The 24469-nt window shown below is 39.7% G+C and overlaps 1 protein-coding gene across 1 annotated transcript in view; it reads left to right on the forward strand.

Annotated features, from left to right (window-relative positions):
• Positions 1-24244, forward strand: part of SUCLG1 (succinate-CoA ligase GDP/ADP-forming subunit alpha) — a 36019-nt gene extending 11775 nt beyond the window's left edge. The window contains exons 4-9 of the mRNA XM_045827719.1: positions 3044-3256; positions 3405-3462; positions 13780-13863; positions 16580-16731; positions 22327-22515; positions 24002-24244. Coding sequence (XP_045683675.1) covers positions 3044-3256; positions 3405-3462; positions 13780-13863; positions 16580-16731; positions 22327-22515; positions 24002-24028 — 723 coding nt within the window. The 3' untranslated portion in view covers positions 24029-24244. The remainder of the gene's footprint in view (positions 1-3043; positions 3257-3404; positions 3463-13779; positions 13864-16579; positions 16732-22326; positions 22516-24001) is intronic.
• The last annotated feature ends 225 nt before the right edge of the window (positions 24245-24469 follow it).

Here is a 24469-nt window from a genome sequence, read left to right on the forward strand (position 1 = left end):
TTTTTGCCGGGCACTGAGCTGGGTGCTTCGTGTACACTGCCTCATTTGGCCTCACCACAGCCCTCTGAGGTTGGTGCTGTTATCACCTCCATTTTAAAGACAAAGGTATCACTGGTGCAGAGAGGTTAAGGGTCCAATCGATAAGTGGCAGGCTTAGCCTGGCTCAGAGGAAGTAGTAGTGTGGTGTTCCTGTGTGAAAAAGCCGAGCTGTTGAGTCAGATTGACAAATCACAGAGTTCCTTTTCCCCAAATTGTTGATTTCTTAATATTTTAAAAATGATTTTTAAACTTTAATTCTTTGTTATAAAATGAGTATGTGCTTATTATACAAATTCAGATGATATAAATGTATGCAAAGTTAAATTTTATAGTGTTTTGCACATCTCATTTTTGCCTTTGTAGAGAGTTAATTTAAGCCCTGTGTGATTTCTTTCTATGCTTAACATGAATGCATGCAAAAAAAATATTTTAAAGGAAATAGTAGTACAAATTCTTGACTATTTAATTAAAAATATCTAGGAAATAAACAGTACTTTGGAGTGATGTACTAATGAAAAAAATATATATACTGCTCTCCCCTTTCTTTTAGGGCATGTTTTAAAGTATTACATTTTTAAATTATTTTCTTTTATTTTTTTAAAAGATTTTATTTATTTATTTTTAGAGAGAAGGAAGGTAAGGAGAAAGAGAAGGAGAGAAACATCAATGTGTGGTTGCCTCTCACATGCCCCATACTGGGGACCTGGCCCACAACCCAAACATGGGCCCAGACCGAGAATTGAACTGGTGACCCTTTGGTTTGTAGGTCGGCACTAAATCCACTGAACCACACCAGTCAGAGCAGTTTTGCATTAAAGTATAGAGTTATAGACAATCTCTTTTCAGAATGCTAAATTCAAATTGAAGTTAATTTATACTCTGAGTCCTAAGATGTAGAAAAATACAAATATTCAAATTTTAACTTTTTATTTTACTTTAAATTTGAAAATAGGGTGTACTATGTGGTACACCCTTTTTTTCTCCTGAGGAGGTATAGGGTCTTGGGGAGTGAATAGGTGATACAGTGCTTTAAGTGTATTGTATTTTAAAGAGTTAAAAAAAGTTAAAAATCATATGGTCTATAAAGGATCATTTAAAGTCTTTTTGCTTTAGTTGTTTTGTTTTTTCTCCCCTTAAAGTATATCATGGCTGCTTTTATGATCACAGAATATAGAGAGGAGCTGCTTTCATAGTTCCTCTGGGTAGATTTGACTTTGTCATTAGCTTTTTTTGCTTTCTTTTAAAGAATGTTTTTGTTACTAAGTGATTCATTTATGATTCATCATGATACAAACAGATATGCTATTTGGAATATTCTGTAAGTTATTTGACTGATACTGTTTATTTCTTACTTTTTCAGTTCTTACAATGAGCTTTCTGAATGAGTAGGATGGATATCTGTTATCCATTGTTATGGTTCAGCTTCTGACAACATTTGTAGCCTTAAGAGGTAGAGAACTGTGGGATGTATTTTCATAAAATACCTACATGCCTATGATCTGACTTTTGGTTCCAACCTACTTTTTATTTCTTATGTTCCCCTTTCTCTTTTACCACCTTGAACAGACTTTTTTAAAAAAAAATTATTTTTAGCCTTGGCTGCTGTGGCTCAGTGGGTTGAGCACGGTCCCTTGGACCAAAGAGTTGCTGGTTCCATTCCCAGTCAGGTCATATGCCTGGGTTGCAGGCCAGGCCCCTAGTAGGGGGCGTGCGAGAGGCAACCACACAGTGATGTTTCTCTCCCCCTCTTACTCCCTCCTTTCTCTTTTCTAAAAATAAATAAATAAAATCTTTTTAAAAATTATTTTTAACCCCGGGTATCATTAGTGGATGATCTGTCAGCATCCTTTGACCTCGTTCTTCTGTCATCGTCAAGATGCCTCTTTTTATTAGAGATGCAGTAGAGAAAGCTTCTCAGTTTCTGGGAATGTGGAGAATCGCTGTGTTTTATTTCTGCCCCCTTCTAATTGTACCTGTCTGTTGTGTACTGTTGTTTTGGATTAACCATTGTGAAATCCCATGGCACAGCATTCCAAAAGTTTTTGAATTATAGCACGACTTAAGTTACATTTGAACACTTGCAGGGAGGTAGCCTGCTGTAACTGAAAAGAATAGACACTTGAAATCAGACATAGGTTTGAATCTGGGCTCTGCCACTTCCTAGCTGTGTAACCTCATGCAAGTTACTTAATATCTCTTGGCCTCAGCATCGAGGCATGCAGAATTGTGGGGAAAGTCTTAAATGAGACCTGAATAGAGCCTCCCACAGAATAGGTGCTGCTTTTTGGAGAGTCAGAGATCAATGATAATCTTCAGAGCTTCCATTACAGTAGAAGAGACATGGCCACATGTGGAAGTAGAAAGAGGGCTACATCTGTATTGATATATATGTAGAGGATGTAAAGACCAAACACAGGCTTGTGTCCAGAGAGAAAAAGGAGGGTCAAATTGATGGTCTTAGTGTTTTGCATTGTGAGGAATGATGTAGTGTATACCCTAATGCTTATTTCACCCATTCTTATTCTGTGGCCATTTATACTTATGCATTTTAGTTCATTTTTAATAAATATGCATTTAGAGTAAAAATTATCAGCTAAAAAACATTTCATTTTTTCTGTCTGTTATATTTATCAAGTATAATATATTTTTAAACACATGTTTGAGAGTCTAGTTCCAAGGCTCAGGGACTCAATAGTCCTTTTTCTCCTGAGGAGGTATAGGGTTTGGGGAGTGAATAGGTGATACAGTGTTTTGTAAACCACAAAAGTAAACAAGACCACTGGAATGAAGGGACACAAATGCACATCAGGCTGTGCTTTCAGGTTCACTGATATACCATCACCTGAGGGATGTCACAGAACCTGTAAGTTCAGTGGCATTCCAAGGGGGTAAAGAGGAGGCCATGAAGACATCCCATGTCTCCTGGCAGTATTGTGGGGTTGGATTCATTTTTCAGTGTTTATGACTTAACCAATAATAAAGTGCTTCATGGTTAATGTTTCAGGCCAAAGAACAGACAGGAGCGACAGCTTCTGTCATTTATGTCCCTCCTCCTTTTGCTGCTGCTGCCATTAATGAAGCTGTGGAGGCGGAAGTGCCCTTGGTTGTGTGCATAACTGAAGGTATCCCACAGCAGGACATGGTACGGGTCAAGCACAAACTACTGCGCCAGGGAAAGACAAGGCTGATTGGGCCAAACTGCCCTGGAATCATCAATGTGAGTATAAAAACTTGTATACACAAGCCTGGCTTTAGCCTCTCACGAGGCTGATTACCTTTGGGTCAGTCCAGTGTACTTGCATGTGTGTCCTAGGAGTGAGAATTTTTTTTTCACTTTTCTGAAACTATGATTTACTTTCCTTCAGCCTGGAGAATGTAAAATTGGTATCATGCCTGGCCACATTCACAAAAAAGGAAGAATTGGTGAGTATGTTTTCATAGATTAAAAAAATTTCTTTGCCCTAAGCTCAGAACTCAAAAACAAATTTTTGTGACCGTAAGTTGAATTCATTTCAATTGTCAAGGAAGTTTTTTAGTGAATCAGTTCGATATCCTAAAGCAAATGAATTTGAGAAGCCATAAGGATTCTGTGGAGTCCATGAAAATATTTTGGGGGCAAAGATTCTTTTCCTGCTCAGATGCTGTGGATTCTTCCATGTGTTTGCATGTATCAATAGTTAATTTCATTTTATTGCTAAGTAATTGTTAGGTCGGAGTTGCTCAAGAAACCAGATGGATACAGCAAGCTAAGTAATAGGGTTTATTATCAGGGAATAAGAGGGAAAGAGGAGCCAACTGAGGGAGATTGGGACTAAGGGAGGAAAGTGGAGAAAGTACAGCCATCCTATGGAGGTTAAGACTCATGGGGGAAAGTGGGGAAAGTGGAGCCAACTAAGGGAGGTTGGGGAGCCAACCAAAGGAGGTTAAGACTCGCTTGGTTGTTCTTAGGGCAGGGTTTTTAAGCACAAAAACCCATGAACAGTAACTGGTTGGGGTGTCAGAGTCTGATTGGCTAGAGCTGTTTGCTGGGTGCCATTTCTGCTGCCCATTGTTCTTGATACATCTTGTCAGGCTCAAGTTAAAGCTGCATCCTGTTATGCCGGATAGGCCGACCCCAGCCTCCAATCTTAGGCATCTATTTGTCCTGGGTAAGGTCAGCAGGCATTTCCCAGGCAAGCATTTTCCCAGGCTACAGTTTCCCACGGTACAGTTTTCCCACCTGGTGATTTTCCATTCCTCCTAGGCCTACCTAGGTGTGTCAGTAATATTCTGTAATTATATCACAATTTGTTCATTCTCTCATTGATGAACATTTGCATTATTTCCAGGTTTGAGCCATTATAATAAATAAGGGTACAGTGAATGTACAGGTCTTTTTGTGGACACATTTTCATTTCTCTTGGGTAAAATACCTAGGAATGCAATTGCTAAGTAATAGAGTTGAAGTTTGTTAAACTTTTTAAGAAATTGCACAATAATTCTGCGAAGTGGCTGTTCATTTTTACCTTCCTACTGTCAGTGTTTGAGCATTGTAGTTGTTCCACATCTTCACAATTATTTGGTATTGTCAATCTTTAATTTTAGCCATTCTACTGGGAGTGAAATGGTGTCTCATTGTGGTTTTGATTCCCCTGATGATAATGATGTAGAGCACCTTTTCTTGTGGTTATGGCTATTTATATCTTTTGTGAATTACCCATTCAAGTTTTTTACCTTTTTTTTTAATTGGATTGTATGTTAGTTGTTGATTATTGGGGGCTCTGTAAAAATTCTGGATATAAGTTCTTTGTTGGATATATGCGAGTATTTTTATTGTTAGTTTTTCTTTGTCTTGTCCTATAATTACTTTGCCCTCTTGGATATCACAGACTTTTTGGGAAAATCGTATTGCTATTTATTTAGTTCTCAAGGTAATAACCAAATTAACATTTCAGAGTCCATTATTCCTGTTGTTCTACTCTTCACACCTCTCACTGAGTTATACTGTTTCTGCCCAATAATAGATGGTTACAGTAATTTATCTATAGGCCATGACTATTAATAATAGTCAATAAATGTACTCAATATAGTAAGTGAGTGTTGGCTGTGTAGTTTACAGGACTAGGTTGAAAGTCATTTTCTTTATTATGAATGTCTCTTATAGCTGGCAGCACTGATGCCAGTAGGAGACTTGCCAAAGGAATTCCATCAACCATCTGAGCTCTAGTGGGTGCCTGACCCATTTAGTGCTCTTGCCATACTTGAGTCTTTTTTGTGCTCTTTGGTCTGCCTTGAGTGGCTTGGCTGTAGGACAGAGGTGAGCATGGAAGGAGTGCCCTGTGCTGAGCTACCTGCCCGATCACTACCTTGCTTTCTTATGTGCCCATAAACCTAAAAACCAAACACTGAGAAGTTAAGGGGAATAAACCCTTTAGACCTTGGTTCTCTGAATGGCTATAACACATTGATGAGGCAGTCCTCTGGGACACTGCTTTAATTCCTTTGAAAAAGGACTTTGAAACAAATTCACCTAAAAGAAAATACGTAATACTACAAGATTTTTGAGAAGGTGTGGAGAAGAAAATATGATTATATGCACTGACAATTTCTGTTTTGATACCAGTGCTAATGTCCTCCGAAGCCTTGTGATCTTCAGATCGTTAAGCTAAGAGTTTAGGGAAAGGAAGGAATTTTTGGTCCCGTCAGTATTTCTTGGGACATACGAGTACCTAATGTACTACGATAGCAGTACAATATTATGGTGACTTTCCAGTTTGTGGTAATGAGTAAATAAAAGTGTATGTCTGATGTGGACTCTGACCAGCGGGGTCCGTGTGTTGTGGCTGCCATGAACAAATTCACACTCACTGTAGAAGTCCTGTGGAGAAAAGGGACAGCATGGTCACTGTGAGAGGGTGCCCTGACCCTTGCCCGGACAGGCTTTTATTGCTTTTCTGGGAGCATTGCCTCAAGGAACGTCCTCATTCATTGTGTACAGGTTTACTTTAGGTGATTAATTTTTACAGATAAGAAGGAAAAGGATGTTGCTGATTACTTCTTACAGATAACAAAGAAAAGAATGTTGTAAATGCAAGGGAAAAAGTGGTTGAACTGGTTACACTCCATCCTTGGGAGGTTTAGCACAGGCTTTAGGAAGTTACTTTAAAGATATGCAGTAAACATTTGCTGCCTCAGTTCAGGGTGAGGGAGTTTTAGCAAAAAGCAAGCCTCAAAGCAGCCTAGGTACAATGCAGGCCTGGTTCCCCAGGGGAAAGCCCATCTGTGGGCATGGCTCCAGTGTGCTGCCTTGCACCTGTCTATTTTCCGAACCAGGGCTAAGCTACATCACCACTGCCAAGCGGACCAGTTCCCTATATGTCACCTAATTGAATATCATTGAAGTGATTGGATTCCAACTTGATAGTTCACTGTACCCTTTTTTTGTTTCTGTTATGATAGACATTATTTTTACTGTCAACTACATGACACACTTGACCCTTCCATCCTTTTTTAAAATTTTATTTTAATTATACTTTTTATATTTAGATACTTATAAATTCACATATAGTTGTAAGAAATAATATAGGTAGATTTCAGTGAACCCTTTCTGCAGCTTCCTGCAGTGGTAACATCTTGCAAAAACTGTAATAGAAGGTCACAACCTGGATATTGACATTGATACAGTCAAGATAAAGGATGTTTTCATCACCGCAGGGATCCCTCATGTTGCCTTTGTATAGCTGCACCTACCCCCTTCCTGCTCCCACCCCTCTCTTGATTTTTGGCAACTAAAATCTATTTGCCATTTATGTAATTTTAACATTTCAGGAATCATATGCTATGTAGTTTTTTGGGATTGGCTGTTTACACTCAATATAATTCTCTGGAGACTCATCCAGGTTGTTGAATGTATCAGTAGTTCATTCCTTTTTACTGCTGAGTAGTATTCCATTGTATAATTTACCATAATTTGTTTAACCATTTGCCTTTTGAAAGATATCTGGGTTTCCAGTTTTGTAAATAAAGCTTCTGTAAACATATAAACATTTGTATACTGGTTTTTGTATGTACATAAGTTTTCATTTCTTTGGGATGCTCAGGAATGCAATTACTGGTTTGTATGATAGTGTGATAGTTACATGTTTGTTTGTTTTTAAGAAACAAAACAATTTGTGGTGTTGCTATTTTTTATTTTTTATATTAGCCATCTGATAAGTTCAGTGAGATCCAATTGTGGTTTTAATTTATACTTCATGTGCTTATTGTGTCATGGGTTTGTTTTGTTTTTGGTCCATGTTCTAATTGGATCATTTGCTTTTTCACTATTAAGTTTTGAGAATTCTTTGTTCTGGATACTAATACATTTTGGACATGTGGTTTGCAAATACTTTCTCCCACTCTGTTGCTTATATTTTTATCATTCCATCATCTTTCAGAAAGCATACATTGTTAATTTTGATGAAGTCTAATTTATTAATTTTTCTCTTTTGTGAAGTGTGGTTTGGATGTCAAGTCTTAAGAACTCTTTGCGTAGCAAGATCCTTGTATTTTTCCTGAAAGTTTTATACTTTTACATTTAAATTCATGATTCACTTAATTTTTCTGTGAGATGTGAGACTTAAAGTTTCTCTTTAATGCCTGTAGGTGTCCACTTCCTCCAGCATCATTTGTTGAAAAAATTATTTCTTCCATTGAATTGCTTTTGCATTTATGTCAAGAATTAGTTGACGTATTTGTGTCAGTCTATTTCCAGGCTCTCTCTTCTGTTCAGTGACTCATGTGCCCATCGAACATCAGTACCACCAGTCTTGGTTACCGTAGATATAATAATGTTTTGGAATTGGATAGACTGATTCTTTCCACTTAATTTTTTTCAAATTATTTTAGCTGTTCTAGTTTCTTTACTTTTCCATGTCATTTTTAGAATGATCTTGTCTATATCAATAAAAGCTCTTGTTGGGATTTTGATAGGAATTGTGTTAAATCTACGTGACGGTTTGGGTAGAATAGACATCTTTACTGTTGTATCTTCGAATCCATGGACACAGTATTTTTTCTCCGTTTATTTAGCTTGCCTTTGATTTCTTTCATCAACATTATGTAGTTTTTAGAATACAAGTACTGTACCTGTTTTGTTAGAGCTACACCTTAATATTGCTTTTCTTTTAAAAGCAATTGTAAATTTCATCGTATTTTAATTTTGGTGTCTATGTATTCGTTGCTAATTTGTGGAAACACAATTGATTTTTGTTGCTGAATTTCATAGGAGTTTCTTGGTAGATTCGTTTGCATTTTCTATGTAGACAATCATGATATCTGCAAATAGGGACTGTTTTATTTCTTCCTCTTAGAAAACTCAAGAGTAAAGTCGATATTTTATTTATGCACACTTCAGATTACTGTGTTCTTCCTTCCTGGTCTTCATTCCAGGCTTCTGTTTTTATCATTTCCTTTCTGGTTAGAGAACTTGCATTAGCAGTTATTTCATGATAAATCTCTTGGCCACAAACTCTCTACTTTCCCCTCATCTGAGAATATATTTATTTTGCCTTCATTCCTAAAGGATAGTTTCAGTGGGTATAGGGAGGATTTATTTTTTTTTTCTTGTTTTTTCTTTTAGTACTTAAATCGTGTCTCACTTCTTGCCTGAATGGTTTCTGATAAGAAACTGATGTCATTGGAATTGTATTTTCCATGTAGGTACGGTGTTGCTGCTCTCAAGATTTTTGTTTGTTTGGTTTTGGTTTTCTGAAGCTTATTTATGAAGAGTTGGGTGTGAATTTCATTGGGTTTATCCTGATTGGGGTTTGCTCACCTTCTTGAGTATATAGTAAGTCTCATGCCAAACTTTGAATTTTTTAGACATTTCTTTAGGTACTTTTTCAGCCCTGTGTTCTTTTTTCCTTTACTTCCAGGACTCTTATAATATTAGATCTTTTGTTATAGTTTCATATGTCCCTGAGGCTCTGTTCATTCCCGCCCCCCAGTCTGTTTTTTTTCTGCCATTCAGATTGGGTAATTTACATTGTTCTGTTTCTCATTTTGCTGATTCTTTCTCCTTTTCTCTCCGTTATGCTGTTGAGATCATCCACTGAGATTTTAACTTTGGTTATTTTATCCTTCAGTTCTAAAATTTCTATTTGGTTTCTTTTTATAGGGTTTTTTTTCTCAGACTTTGTATTTCCTTGATAAAGCATTTCTCTCATTTGTTTCAAGCATGCTCATAATGCTTAAAATATTTTTATCATTGCTTCTTTAAAATCTTTGTCAGATAATTGTAATGTCCCCTTCATCTTGGTATTAGCATCTATCGATTGTCTATCAGTTTGCTAGCTTCTTGGTTCTTGATGTGCCAAATGATTTTCTATTGAATCCTGGATATTTTGGGATTATGTTATGAGACTCTGGGTCTTGTTTAAACCTTTTGTTTTAGCTGACTTTATTGACAGTGCTTCAGCAGGGAGTGTGGGGGGAGGTACAAGTCCAAGTTCTTCAGTTGCCTCTGTTGATACTGGAGTGGGTGAGCTCCTCCTTTTATCAAGGATGATAGTTCTCCTCACTAGGCCTCCACTGACACTTCATTGGGGGTGGCCTTCTTATTGCCGGGCGATGGTGCAAGTCTTGGCTTTCCACTGGGCCTCCTCTGATACCACTCTGTCAAGGAGATGGAGAAGTACCTCCTTTCTCCAGATGAGGATGGATGTACAGGCTCCTCACATGGTTTCCACTGGACTTGTGGCAGTGGAGCAGGGCTCATTACCAGCTTCCATAGATGAAGTCCTGACTGCCTGTGGGGCCTTCCCTTTCACCTTCTTGGCAGGCATGTTGGGTGCTCCATTACAGCCTGGTAAATGTGAACGTCTAGCATTCCCTTTTGGCCTTTGCTCCTGTGAATGGGGGTGGAGGCACATTTTTTCTCGTCTTCAACTGACATGGAGTGGTTATTGTCTAAAAGTTTTCCTATTTTACTAGGCTGTCCTCTTGGTTCCACAGAGAGCAGGCTTTTGGGGGACGCTTTTTTTTAAAAACATATATTTCTGGGATGCTGGCTTTTTTTTAGCTTCGTGTTTGGGATACACGAGACAAGAAAACCCAGGGAACTCACTACTGTATCATTTCATGAGTCTGAAGGTACCTACCCACTCTGCCTCCTCTCCATATTTCAGGGGTTTCTTACATTTGTTTAATATGCAGGATGGGGCAGAAGTAGGTTTGCAATTGTTTGTGTGGAAAATAATGCAATAATTAATAAATAATACAAGGATAAACTCTGTTTCATCCTTGTAAACCTGTAAACCTACTTTTGGCCCATGCTGTGTATTCCTTGAGCTTTTTAGTTTCACTTAGCAGGAAGAAGAGAGGAAAGCACCTCTACTTTTCAGAAGCAGGATTATCCTTATGAAAGAGTATTAGTCTCTATTACTATATACGCTTTAAGGATAGCAGAGTAATCTACCTTAAAATCATCATTTTCATCATCTTCAGTGTATGTATGGTTTGCATTTATATAATTTACATATCATTTTTATGAAAGCCCCTTAAAAGAATAACAATATCCTGGTGTTGTTCTTCACTGATGTTATAATGATCCCTCAAAAGAGTAGAATAAAATAGTTGCTCTTCCCAATAATCTAAGGCAATGAATTTTAACCTTTCCTAAACCAATTACTGAAATTATGTGGCACACTGAAAATATGTATTTTTGCCAATCTGACAAAAAAAATAGGTATAATTTTGATTCATTCACACCAGATGGCTATCAGTATGTTGACTGTTGTCATTTTTTAATTTAATAATCTAAGGGAAGAGAGGTCAGTGCCCCTGACTAAATAGTCAAATATTGCATGTTTTAAAAATTCTGACGCCACACCAGTGTGCCTTTTGCTGCACAGCAGTTGAAAATTGCTGATCTAGGATATTGAGTGGACAACTAGAACGTCATTGTATTGCAAGAATCTGGGAGGAGCAGAGTGGAAAGGAGGCTAGATAATTGCACACAAGTATGTATGACTGAGTTACTGGTTACTTTGTTTAAAAGCTAAAGGCACCAATTGATAGGTCCGTAGGCATTACCTCCCTAACAGCATTCATAGAAGGTTCCACGGAGCAGGGACTGTGGTACGGAGAGAGGATCTAGGTGGACAGAAAGCTCTGAGAATGGGGAAAAAGTGGTAAGAGATAGAGGAGGAATGGTGGTAGTGGCTCTCATTTATTATGAATTAGGATCCAGTTAGTGAATAGTCTTAAAACTGTTGAATTTAGATTTTGCTGAAGGGGAAGGTCAGACTCCGTTGAAGGGGTTTTAGTTTTGACCCATTCAGTAAATATTTACTGAGCTCCTGTGCTTGAACTATGTTTGACGCAGAGAACACAGGGGTGGGAAAAATAGTGGATGACAAATCATGGAATGGATATTTTATTTTATTTTATTTTATTTTATTTTATTTTATTTTATTTTCTGTCTTGTTAAATTTACTGAGACTTGTTTTGGGATGTAAAGTTCTGGAAATATCTATTAAGATCATCTTTTATTTTTTAAAGATTTATTTATTTTTAGAGAGAGGGGAAGCGAGGAAGAGAGGGAGGGAACCATCAATATCAGTGTGCGAGAGAAACGTTGATGGGCTGCCCTGCAACACAGGCAGGTGCCCTGACTGGGAATCAAACCAAGGACCTTTGGTTCTCAGGTTGGGGCTCAAGCCACTGAGCCACACCAGCCAGGGCTGGAATGGATTTTATATGCACTTGTATTTGTAATTTAGCCACACCAGCCAGGGCTGGAATGGATTTTATATGCACTTGTATTTGTAATTTAGCTTACTGATACCCTGAAGGTCACATTCTAGGAAGAAAGCCAGTCAACCACAGAATCTCGAGCACCATGGGTGACCTCTTACTGAACCAGATAGTAGGAGAACAGGAATGACTTCAGAGAACAAATGTGAATAATTGAGGAATAAATCAGTTTTATTCGGGTAAGGGAAAATGGGAAACAAATCTGGAGAGGAAGGTTGGGGTGATGCTGGCCTGGGGAGCTGGTACAGAGTTCCATATGAAATGAGCAGCTGTCAGGGAGTGACATAGCTCTTGCTGTGTGGTGGAACTGATGCAGAAAAGCAGCCTGACAGTGGTCTGTAAGGCGCCATCGAGCACTGACAAAGATGTATACTCACGCCTTTCAATTTGCCTGATTGGTACTGAGAATCTGAAGTTATGTGCATCCAGATTTATTGTGAGAAGATGGGTATTTATGCACAGCCTATGAGTATACATCAACAGTAACATAAAATTTGAAAAATGTAAATATGCTATAGCAAAATTAAGGTAGCTTATGGTTATAGTTTTTGTCTCAGTCTGACAAGCATTCTATTGTACTTGCCCTGATAGGGTGTCATTATTGTTAGAAAAGAATTTTCTAAGTTCTTAAAAAGTACACCATGGCAGAAGTTTAATGAAAGCAAACCATGGACACACTGGAATTATTTACCACCTCAGAATTCATGCATTGATTTAGTTCATATAAAGTTTGTTGTTTTATTTTTTTAAGTATTGTTATAGAACACCTTTGTTGTTGTAGCTCAAGGGATTGAACACCTCCTGTGAACTGAAAGGACACCTGTTCGATTCCTGGTCAGGGCACATACCTGGGTTGCAGACCAGGTCCGCACTTAGGAGCGGGCGAAAGGCAGCTGATGTTTCTCTCACACATCACTGTTTCCCCCCCTCTCTTTCTCCCTCCCTTACCATATCTCTAAAAATAAATAAAATCTCTTAAAAGTGTATTGTTATGTAATATAACAACTGAAGTTATTCATTTATGCATCCTAACATACGTAAAACTAGGAATCCACTCATTATATGTAGATTGTGGCATGAAATAAATTACCTTTCCTATAGCTCAGCCAAGTGTACTGAACCACAAAAGAAGATGTCTAGCTGCTGCTGCCCGCCCCACCCCTACACAAACACACCTTGTCCAGGTGTGAAATTATGTCCTTTCACGTAGGCCCATTGTATAGAGGAAATTAGGTGGTAGACTTGAACCCAAAGGACTTGTGACCTTATTTCTCAGTTTTCTTTAAAGCCTATATATACTGTTTAAAAATTATTAGAAAAATAGTTGTGGGAAAGATAGATAGCTTCATTAAATGCGACTAACAATGGTTTTACAGGCTGAAGGTTTTGGTGGTTTAATGGTTTGGGTATGTATAAGTGTAATCTGTATGTTCTGCCTCCCTAAGCAGGATTGTACCTACCAAGTTCATGTGGATATTATTATCCCTTTTCTGCAGATTTTTAGTAGAGGTGATTTAGGTCTTTCTTACACTGCTTTTATAGGTCATAAAATAACCCTAACTAATAATGTACTTTCATTTATATGTAACTTTTAAAAGCTCCCTGCTTTAATTTATCATATTTTTCTGTGTATAATGTACACTTTTCTTTCCCAAATTTTTGAGGGAGAAATAAGGATGGGCATTATACACGGGCATGATGATTACATACCGTGGGCACAACGATGGGTGTATTCCGTGTATAATGTGCATGAAAACATGGGTGTGTGTTATACTCGGGAGCGCATTATACATTGCAAAATGTGGGTGAGCCTTTTTTTCTTATTTCATCATTCGATGATATTGTTGATTTGGATGACAAATCCTGGAATGGATTTATGTGTATTCGTATTTGTAATTTAGTTTATCCTGTGATAGTCTTATCATATGAACACAATCTAATATTTCTGACTTCTCTTTCTTTAAGGCATTGTGTCCAGGTCTGGTACCCTGACTTATGAAGCGGTTCACCAAACAACACAAGTTGGATTGGGGCAGTCTCTGTGTATTGGTGAGAGCATTTTGCTAAAGTAATCTTATTGGAATGCAGTATTTTCATTGCATGAGTGCAGTAATAGTTGTTTTGATTATTTGCCAGAGGTTTTGATACCATTTTATTAAAAAGATGTTATGATTTCTATTTTAATTTGAGTGTGAAGCTCTCTTGTATTTTTCAGGTTCGTAATCCAAGATTCCATGTTGAAGAATAAACACCCTTAGACATGTGGCTTCAGAGCACCTTGGTGCCTGAAAACATCACTTGTTTTGCTTGTTGTGAACAAGTATCCTCCATATTAGGACTTCTGTTTCTGTGATTATCATTTGCTGTCATTACGAGCTATATAGTTCAATGCTTCACAGTTACTAAATTCTTTGCCATTCATTATCTGAACCTTAAGGTAACCCTCTGAGGTATCTGTGAACTGAAAAGTTAGTGCAAAAATCTAGGTTGAGGAAGGTTGAGCTCCCAGAATTGCTCTTTTTGCTGTATCATACTGCCTCCTACTTTTAAAGGTAAAATGGTTTTTGCCTTTTAAAATAATTTTGGTATTTGTTTGGTATTTGGTATGCTCATTTATGAACATAAATATTTCTTTAGATTTTTAGAATATCTTTTAAAAGGCCTTCAAATATAGCTTGTTATAACAAAAAATTATAAAATATGGCATGGACTATTTTTATTAAGGCTCAAATCCATAAAATCAGACTTTTCTGTGTGTAAAGCATGATCTGAGACTCTAACTAACTTTGTGGAGTGTAAGAAAGATTTTGAAAGGAGTTGTCAGTTTCATCTTCTCCAGCTTCTGTTTTTAATTTATAAATCGAGACTAATAATGCCTGGGTCACAGAGAGGCTGGAAGAATTAGGAGATGGCAGGTCTAACACAGGCTACGACACAGCACTGACACATGGTTGTCACTCAGCACAAGATGCTTTCCTTCCCGAGCTTCATTCTGCAGAGGCGTATTAAATCAGTCCTGCCTCCGGTAAGTTTATAACTTTAATAAAAAGTGGCATCCAGTCTGCTGAGAACACTTACTTTAATTCAATCCAAGTGCTTGCTCTTAAATCTCACGCACTTGGAGCAGAGCCCCTGTGTGTAGTCTCTGCCATCACCTGCTCAGGATATAAGGGGTGGAGGGGCCGGGGGCAGCCCCCACCCTCCCTCACTAGGACTTCTGTCTTAAAACCTGTGAGCTCGTTGCGGCCACCGACCAGCAGTGACCACGGAACACTGTGGATGGCTTGTCGAAACATGAGAAAAACATACACAGAGACAACCAGGTCCTGTGGGGAAATAGGAACGAAATGGCCACTCTCTCTAGTGGGGAGCACCATGGCCACCCTCCCTAGGGGAGAGCGCTCCTAAGGGAGAGTGCCTCGTTCCCCCTGAGGAGGCACTAGCAGGCTTTTTATTGGGTTCATTTGCATAAGAATTCAGGTGAAGCTCATTACTCACTGCCAGGAAGTAAGGATCAAACAATAGATAACAAGGAAGTCTGAGGGCATATTTTGAGTCGGGGTCAAAGGGCTGTAAAAAACTTTAAGGAACAAACTTACTTCTTCCTTGGACCCTTATCAGTTAATTGAGAGCATTCTAAACAAAGCAGGTTTCACAGGATTTTACATATTCCTACTTAGGCCTGATCACCCAGGGAACCCGCCCTTTCCAGCACAGGGCGGCACCACCCTGTCATTGTTTCAAGCTTAGGTGGAGCAAGGGGACTAAGGCAACCAAGAGATAAGGAGATTTTCTCACAGACAATGAGGACTCAGGCTTTGTCAAAGCTGAGGGGCGAGGGTCCATCACCCCCTTTTGCTGTAGCCCCCAAAGTCCTTCCTTGGGGGCCCCCCATGTGATCGTGGCTATCTGAGGTCGTTCCCCCCTTGGGGAATCTTACCTGTAATTGGCTAACTGACCAAGTATTGGGGGCCAGTTATGGATGAAGTAAAAGGAGTGGAAGTGGTGCTCCTGCCAGGGAGATAAGCTTTTGTCTCCTTGCTGGTTTATGGTCCAGGTTCATTCCCTCAGCCTTAGCCTTGGCGGGGGTTACAGCTTCTGATACCAAGCAGGGCAGTTCCCAACATGAGCTGTTTCTCTGAAATGTGCCTCATTTGATAGTTACTTTGTGCAAAGAAACTTGTTAAATATTTAATCAGAGAAGACATTCTTGCTTGCAACACAAACATACATTTTCTTAAAATGCTGATTTTTTTACAGATATTATTTATTTATTTTTAGAGAGAGGGGAAGGGAGGGAAAAAGAAAGGGAGAGAAACATTAATGTGTGGTTGCCTCTCACATGCCCCCTACTGGGGACCTGGCCCACAACCCACGCATGTGCCCTGACTAGGAATCAAACCAGTGATCCTTTGCATCATACTCCGGTTGGTGCTCATTCCGCTGAGCCACTATGGCCAGGGCTTAAAATGTTCATTTTTAAACAGTCATCTAGGAATAATTTTGTGGGAGGGAAGAGGTTTGATAAAGGAACTAAAACAAAAAGAGGTTTTTCTTTGTGAGTATGAGAATCCAACCATCATTTAGGATTCGTGTAATATTACAAACATAAATGTACCATTTTGTGTGATTTAAAAATATGTTTAGTGCAAGAGTAATGATACAATTAAAAGTATTGGTGAGAACAGTAGGTGAAATAAGAAACTAGTTGAAACAACTTTCTTGGCCTAATTTTCATGCTGTTGATATTCTTTGACTTTTTCAGGCATTGGAGGTGATCCTTTTAATGGGACGGATTTTATTGACTGCCTAGAGGTCTTTCTGAATGATCCAGCTACAGAAGGCATCATCTTGATTGGTGAAATTGGTGGTAATGCAGAAGAAAATGCTGCAGCATTTTTGAAGCAACGTAATTCAGTAAGTTTGTCTTTGGGAATATACTCCTCTTTGCCCTTGAACAATACCACTGGCTTGTTTTGGAAGTTATTTTCATTTTCTTAACGATTACTTTTTCAAGAAGACATGAAAGACAAAATCATACCTTTCCTTTTTAAAATCATTTTAGTTATAACTTTATTTATTGCAGTAAGAATACTTAACATGAAAAAGTCAAACCTTTTTGAGCCGGGCCTTTAGTACTGGCCACTCTTTCTGGGTTGAGTCTCCTTTCCCACAATGCCTACTCCCTCCCTGGTCCTGGTCCTCCTCCCCAGGCACCACTTCCCACTTCCGTGGCAGGGAGGCGGCCTTCTGCTGACTGGGCTTCACAGGTCGTGGGCCTAGAAGCCCTCCCTTGATGTGCTTGCCAATGCTTTTTTCTTTCTCTTGATCTTAGGGAATGTGTGTTCTTTCTCTTTTTAAAGGTGGACCTGTCAAAGATCCTGTCTTTTATACCCTTTTCCAGGATCTCACCTCCCTCTAGCTTTAGTCTTTGCAGGGTAGTACTTCCCTTCCTTCAGAGGTCAAGTGGAAAAGCTTTATTATCTGTGTCCTGTCAAGGCTTTCCTAGTTGCCTCTTCCTTAGAATTAAATGTAAAAAATCATGTGGAATTGTGTCATAATTTTATTTAGCCTAAGTGGATTAAGCTCTATTTCTGGGGTGAAGAAGAGAGAGGGTGCAGGGGTGACTGAAGCAGCTTGGTGCTGGCCAGCCCCCACTCAGCGAATGTGTGTTCTGGCCATGCTGCAAAGGCCTGGGGGAAAACTAGCAAGTGGTTGACAGAATTTCCCTGACACTGAGGAATGAGGAAGCACCTTCAAGAGGCCAGGCAAGCTGGAGGAGATCATTTTCTCTGTTTGTGAAGAAATTGAGGAGTGAATGGATTAAATGCCACAGAAAAATAATGAATACTGGCGAGTTAAAAGACCGAATAGTATCACCTATGGGGTAGTATACACAAAACAATGCATATTTATTTGTGATTTAAGGAATATTCAAGGGCTATTTGGAGTATACTTGATTTCTTCCTGTGGTGATTTTTAACTCTGATCTCTGTATAAGATGTAACTCAATTTCCCCCTCACTTTCTGGATATGTTTCCTTACTTTTTACTCACTACCTGATCCTGAGCACTCTGGCGTCTGTCTGCTACTTAGAATCTGTGACCTTGGGCATGTTACTTAACTTCACTGTGCCTAGTTTTCTCTTTGGCAAAATAGGGTTACAATAGTGCCTACCCCTAGTATTGTTGTACAGACTGTGGAGTTTAAATGTCGTAGCAGCATATACAGAGTTGCACCAAGCACGTAGTAAATGCCCTCATTGAGCTGCTTGCTGCTGCTGCTGAATTTTACTCTCCTGATGTTTGTGCAGAGGTCACTAGTGGCCTCAATTTGTTCTTCATCCTCACCATCCTCTTGGTTTTCCTCCGAGTTCTTCTCTTCTTTCTGTTCCCTGGATTACTTTCTATGCCTGTTCCTTAAGTGTGAGTGGTTATTGCACACCAACAACATCATCCTTCATGTAGTTTTCAAGACAGAAACCTCAGAACCATTTTCTATCTCTCTCTCATCTCTCGTTTCCACTCAGTTACTGACATCTGTCTCTGAGATCTTGCTAGTATGTTGAGATTCAGAGCATCATCTATAATTAGTCCTTCTGGTTCAGTCCCTCATCTTATCTGACCTGGACCACATTGATAACTTATTCCTGATGTCTCTCCTCCTTTCCCTTCCACTACCCAGGCCATCCTGCTTATGGTCACCCAAATTATCCGCCCTCCTGAAACACAGATGTTGGAGCCTCCCTCCTCCTGGTTTTAAACCATTACAGTTTCTTGTTAGGTGTGGGATAAAGGTCAGACTGAGCGTGGTATCCAGTCCCTCACACACCACTCTAACTTCTTTTTGGAACCCTGTCCTGTCTGATGTGCCAGTTGTTCTTCACACTTGCCTTGGTTTACACCTTCAGCGAGATGTGCATGATATCTGATTATCACTCTGGACAGTACGGACTGCAGGGAACTGGTGCCCTTGGCGCCCAGCTCAGTCCTTGGTGCAGTAGGCTCCAATAAGTGTAAGCGAAAGAATAAATAGGTTGTTAGGAGAGTAGAGTAAGATGTTAGTAGAGTCTCTTGAATTCAGAAAAAGTGTAAAGTTTGAAATTTAGGTAAAAATTAACTTCTTTTTAGAAAAAAAGATTTAGGTTAATATGACATTACACTTTGTAAAAGTTAGTTTTAAAACGTATTTAGGCCCAACTCTGAATCCCTTGAATAGCTTAGTATTTAATGGGGAAAACTAAACTTACACATTTTGTTTTATTTGGCAGATGTTTCTCTATATCCCTGGTTAGTTCTTACAGGGTGAATTTTTATTGAGAACCTGCCAGGCACAAGACTGTAGGTGGACAGCTGAGCTGACATGTACAGCACTCAGCACAGTGCCTGGCAGAGTGGCCCCAGTGATGTTATCTTCTGCTACAACTGCTGTTTTTGTCATTGTTACGATGACATTAGTTATTTGCAGAAGTAATGTTGCTTAACCTCTATGTTGACCCTTTGTCCTCTTATGGGTGAGGAAACTGACCCAGAGAGGCTAATGACTTGCCTGTGGCCGGTGTACAGCAGTGAACTGGTGGTGGAATTCGTACCCAGGTCAGCCTGACTTCCCTGTCACAGCACGAGGGCTCGGGTGTCAGTGTTTAGGGAGTAAGGACAAGAGTCGGTAGTCCTCTGCGTCTGCTCAGACTGTACTGACAGCTTCCTAACTGGTCGTTCTGTTTTGGGGCTTTCACTCTTGTCATCATTTCTGCATCCTGTTTTCACACTACATTTCCTTCAGAAGTCTTTTAATTGTATTTTTCTCTGCTTAAAAATCTCAAGTGACTCTTCTTTGTTAATGGAATGGAGTGTAAACTTGTTTGGTGTTTTCAACTCATCATAATCTTGTCCCTTTCTAGTGTAGTATCCCCACTGTCTGAGTATAGGTACACAGAGAGTAAGTGGAACTAGTGCCACTCAGGTATGAGATGGTTATAGCCTCTGCAGAGCACTGTGATTGGATAAATGTCTTGTGGCATTTTTTCTTTTTAAGTGAGGACATAGTCCCTGTGTTCAGGGAATTCATAGCTAGGAGGGGGCCACATGGGAAATAAGTTCCAGCTACTGTACCGAGTGTAATGGTAGAAGTGTGTGAAAGGCACAGCAGGGCCACTGGACAGAAGATGACTGATTGTAAGGATATTTGTGGAGAGTGTGGGAGGAAGAGTCAGAAAGGGACCTTATGGAGGAAGAGGAGTCTTGAGAGGTCTTAAATCTTAAATGGAAATTTGCCAGGAATCCAAGGAGGATGGGAAAGGCCCTCAGCAAAGGCAGAGCAGCCTGGAGTTATGGGAAGGTGGAGAGCCCGGCAGAATGGTGGGAGGCGAGGCTGCAGTGAACAGTGAGTGTCAGAGCACTCAGAACCTGGTGTGCTGGCCCCTTAGCATGAATCGGGGCAGTGGAGGCAACCTGCGCCAGTAATCATTCACGGCCGTGTACTCCAGTTAATTAAAAAAAAAAAAGACAAGACAAAAAGCCAGTTTTATTTAAGAATGCCCAGATGAGGCAGTAAAAATCATTAATTTAATTAAATCTGAACCCTTGAGTCAGTTTGTGATGAAACGGAAAGTAAAGTGCTTTCCCAGTTGAGCTGAACTAGCTGCATTTTTTGTGGAACCACCAATGTTACCCAAGAGAACAGCGGGCAGACAAACTGGTGATTAATACTTAGGTATTCGGCAGATGTTTTCTCAAAAACGAACAAAGCAGCCTGCCATGTCAAGGAAAACAACTCTTATTTGTTGCCAGTGATACAGTTTGAGCCGTCAAGTGAATATTACTATTTTGTGAAACTTATGTGTCTCACTGTGAACTTGACAGTTTCCCACTACTAAAGACTTTTTCTAATGAGATCAGTGGTGATACTGATGAGTACATTTGTTGATCCTGAATGACGAAATGTGTCAGCATTGGGAAAATCTAGATTACTCAGCGACCTGTATTTTCCATCTGGACAAAGCATGTTACAAAATCATTGTAGGCTAAAGATCCGTTCAAAGTGCAAGACAGACCCATAGAGTTTGAGGTAACAAAGGACAAAAAGTTCATTGCTGTGGTTTCAGATTCCAGCACTGCATCTAACCTTTAAGAAATTACTGCTTGGAGAAGTTCATGTCGTATCAAAGAATATCCACAATTATCTGCCAGACTATTAAAATACTTCTCTCTTTTCCAACTACATATGTGTGTGAGGCTGGATTTTCCTTTTGCACTTGAAGCATATTGTAATAGAGTGCAAAAGCAGATATTAAAATCTGTTTGCATTTTATTAGATGTCGAGGAGTTGGAAATGTATAAAGTAATGCCACTCTTACTGTTTTTTTAAAAAGTTTTAAAGTTATTTTTAAATGATTAATAAGTATTTATAAAAAGTTTTAGTTTTATTTTTGGATACAGTAAATACTAGATGTAATCTACATAGAGAGTTCTTTGGTATCCTCAGTGATTTTTATACGTGTAAGGGGTCCCAAGACCCAACGACTTGAGAACTGCTGCCCAGGGGAAGGTGTTAGTGCCCGAATCCAGACACTTAGATTCTGCTGTTGCTCACTCATGTTCCGCCCTCCACCTGCCTCTCCGTTTCACCCGATCCCTTGTCGTCTCTGGACTCCCGTTGTGAGCCTGGTGTTTTTGTTCACTGTGGAACCTAACCGCATGTTTATATACTGCTGTGAGGCATCTCGTAACTGATCGGTGTGTGTACATACGTAGTTTATGATATTTCTTCAAGTACAGTCTAAGCCTCGAGCATAGGAACTCTTGTATTTTCTGTGTGTGTGATTTTATTTTTACCTCAGAATGTAATGTAGTGATGTTTATACATGTAGAGGTGGCACATTAGAATGCATTTTTGTTGAATAAAATTAGTCCTGATTTTCCTTCTTAGACATCATGGAGTTTCAGAGGGGAAAAGGCCCTCGGCTGTGAGTCTTGTTCAGCGGTTTCATTTCATAGGGAGGAAGCAGAGGTCTGGAGCCACCGGTGACGTGTCTCGTCCACCTTCACGCAGCTTTTGTCTGCTGGAGGCGGAGTGTGGTGACTCCTAGTTCTTCCCCGTGTACCTTCCTGCCTTACCTTTTTTTATTTTAGCAGCCTTATTAAGGATGAACTAGTACTGAATTAAGACTTAAAATCAGGTTAAAGTGAAACAACCTGTGTATTTTAATTCATTATTATCACAAATCATATAACATATTTTCACATGTACAACAGTTTGTATCATTGGAGTTGAAGTATAATATCTAAACAGACAAAAAAGTTGCTTACGGTTGTTTTCCTGAGTCTGGACGACAAGTGGAGTCGTCACGAAGCGGGGAGTACGGTGGTTTCACGCACAGCTTAGCCTTTGTGTTGGTTTTCTTAGTGAGGATGGGTGAGGGACCCTGTCCAAGCTGTTTATTGACAGAGTCGTGAAATTGGTGTTTGGTTGTGATCAACTCCTTCATAGAGTGTGTAAAATACCACTTTTCAGGGTCCCAAAGCCAAGCCTGTGGTGTCCTTCATTGCCGGTCTGACGGCCCCTCCCGGCAGGAGAATGGGCCATGCGGGGGCAATCATTGCTGGAGGAAAAGGGGGAGCTAAGGAGAAGATCTCGGCCCTTCAAAGCGCAGGAGTGGTGGTCAGCATGTCTCCTGCACAGCTGGGAACCACCATCTATAAGGTAAGCTGTCAACACTGCTCTGATTTTGTGGGCCTTGTAGCTGGGGCCGCACCAGGCACCTGGAAACGGAGGCTTTTTCTTCTGGATCTGATCTGTCCATCCTTCTGGTGTGCCGCTTAACAGTTCCCAGCGACTCTATGTCCTACTGTCCTAATTGGGCATGACCAGGAATAAGGTTCTGATTTAAAAACTTTTTTTTTTTTAACAATTGGGTTTTGCTCCTTTGTAAGTGGCAAGATGTAAGAAATATAAGAAAGCATCTCAGAGTCCATAAATACCACAAATTCCATTTTAGGAGTGGGGCAGAAAATGTCCTCATGGGTTCCCCCCCACTCCCCTATGGAGGGCCTTTGAGATACAGCAACTCTGATCCCATGGGTTTCTGTTTCTAGGGGCTGGGGGTTGGAGGGTGAGCAATGAGACATTAAAGCTGGATAAAGAGGAGGCAGGATGGAGGGAGATTTGTAGAAGAGGATGGGCGTTCCAGCCTTTGTTCCTGGCCCTGGCTGGGTTGGGATGCCATTACTGTTACAGGTGGAGAATGGACTGCTTAAACATTTGCTGTTCTTCTCCCTTTTTAATAGGATATTGTGGTTTAAAATATCCTGAGATTTGGTATTTCAGTAATCTCTTGTAATGATTTTCATCCTGTTGCTTTGAATGATCATTTAAGACTTTCTCTCTATTTTTATGATGATTATAGCCTTCACAAAAAAAGCAAACACACACCAAAACTTTTTAAAGCCCCTGAAAACAGGCCTAAATTGTGTTCCCAGGAGGGAATGGCACAATCTTTGCCCCTGTTTTAAGGATTCTAAAATGAACTCCTTGTTCTATTGAATTGTTGTATGATCCTGCCTTTTGGAATATGACAGTGTGCCAAAGTGTTCGAAAGAAATCTGGTTTGTTAGGGAGCGTGTGACAACAGATTTTATTTAAAAGAGGGGAAAAAAGGAAAATGGTGCTTCAAGCTTCTCACTGGAGGCCTGCATTACCATTTTACCCCAGTAAGTGGCAGCAGGCATCTATATACACATTTGTTGTATTCTAATTGCTACAACCTAGAGAAATGTGATTTTAAGTACTGTTTCCTCCTTTACAGATATTTCTGAGGTTCTTGACACTTTGTTCAAATCTTAACTAATTGTGTCTTTAGTTCTTTTCCCTGAGAAACTAAGCAAACCTCTTTCCATTGCTTATTAAAAAGACCATTGTGGTTCATGTATTGCACTAAAGGTTTGAATAAGCAGAATCAGGTTTGTCAACTCCTAATAATAACACTGCAATGGAAAATAAATATAATTCTCAGCTTCTTGGCTCCCATATTTAGGAAATATAAACTTGAAGCTCAGTGGAATTCAAGCTGACACAGACTGATTCAAAAGCTTTGTGTTCAAGGACCCTCATCCTGGTACATTTTACTACTGTAATTGTGCATGAATGTAATTTGGATCTTTTATCTTCTCCCTATCTTCTGTTTCTGAAGGAGTTCGAAAAGAGGAAGATGCTATGAGAGAAAACACGAAACCCTCCCTAGGCCTGTGGAGCGAATCCCTGTGGAGAGGTGGCCCGGCAGCGGTGTGCTTCTGCTGCCATGGTCATCGGCCTGTGTGCCCACCCTGCGCTGTCCACACTGTCGGAAGCCACACAGGTGTAGGGAGTTCTGTGCTGGGGTGTTTCCATCTCACTGGATGGTAGAGACGGCCAATAAATCTACCATTTATTTGAACATGGTGTGGGGGACTTTTTATTGTTCGAGTGTGGGTGAAAGTGGGCAGGAGGAGAAATTAAGGCATATGTGTGTATGAGAGTGTGTCTGTGTTCATGGGCTCTGTAGAGGACGTTCTAGCTAAATCTTGGAAGAATGAGACTAAAAATTTTAGTGTGGCATTTCTATAATAATCTTAGACAAACAGTGACCTCAGGTCTCTCTTGACCTGTAGTTTTCTCACGT

This window comes from Phyllostomus hastatus, unplaced genomic scaffold (assembly GCF_019186645.2).
Source record: "Phyllostomus hastatus isolate PE091 unplaced genomic scaffold, TTU_PhHast_1.1 phas_scaffold_78, whole genome shotgun sequence".
Lineage (NCBI taxonomy): Eukaryota > Metazoa > Chordata > Mammalia > Chiroptera > Phyllostomidae > Phyllostomus > Phyllostomus hastatus.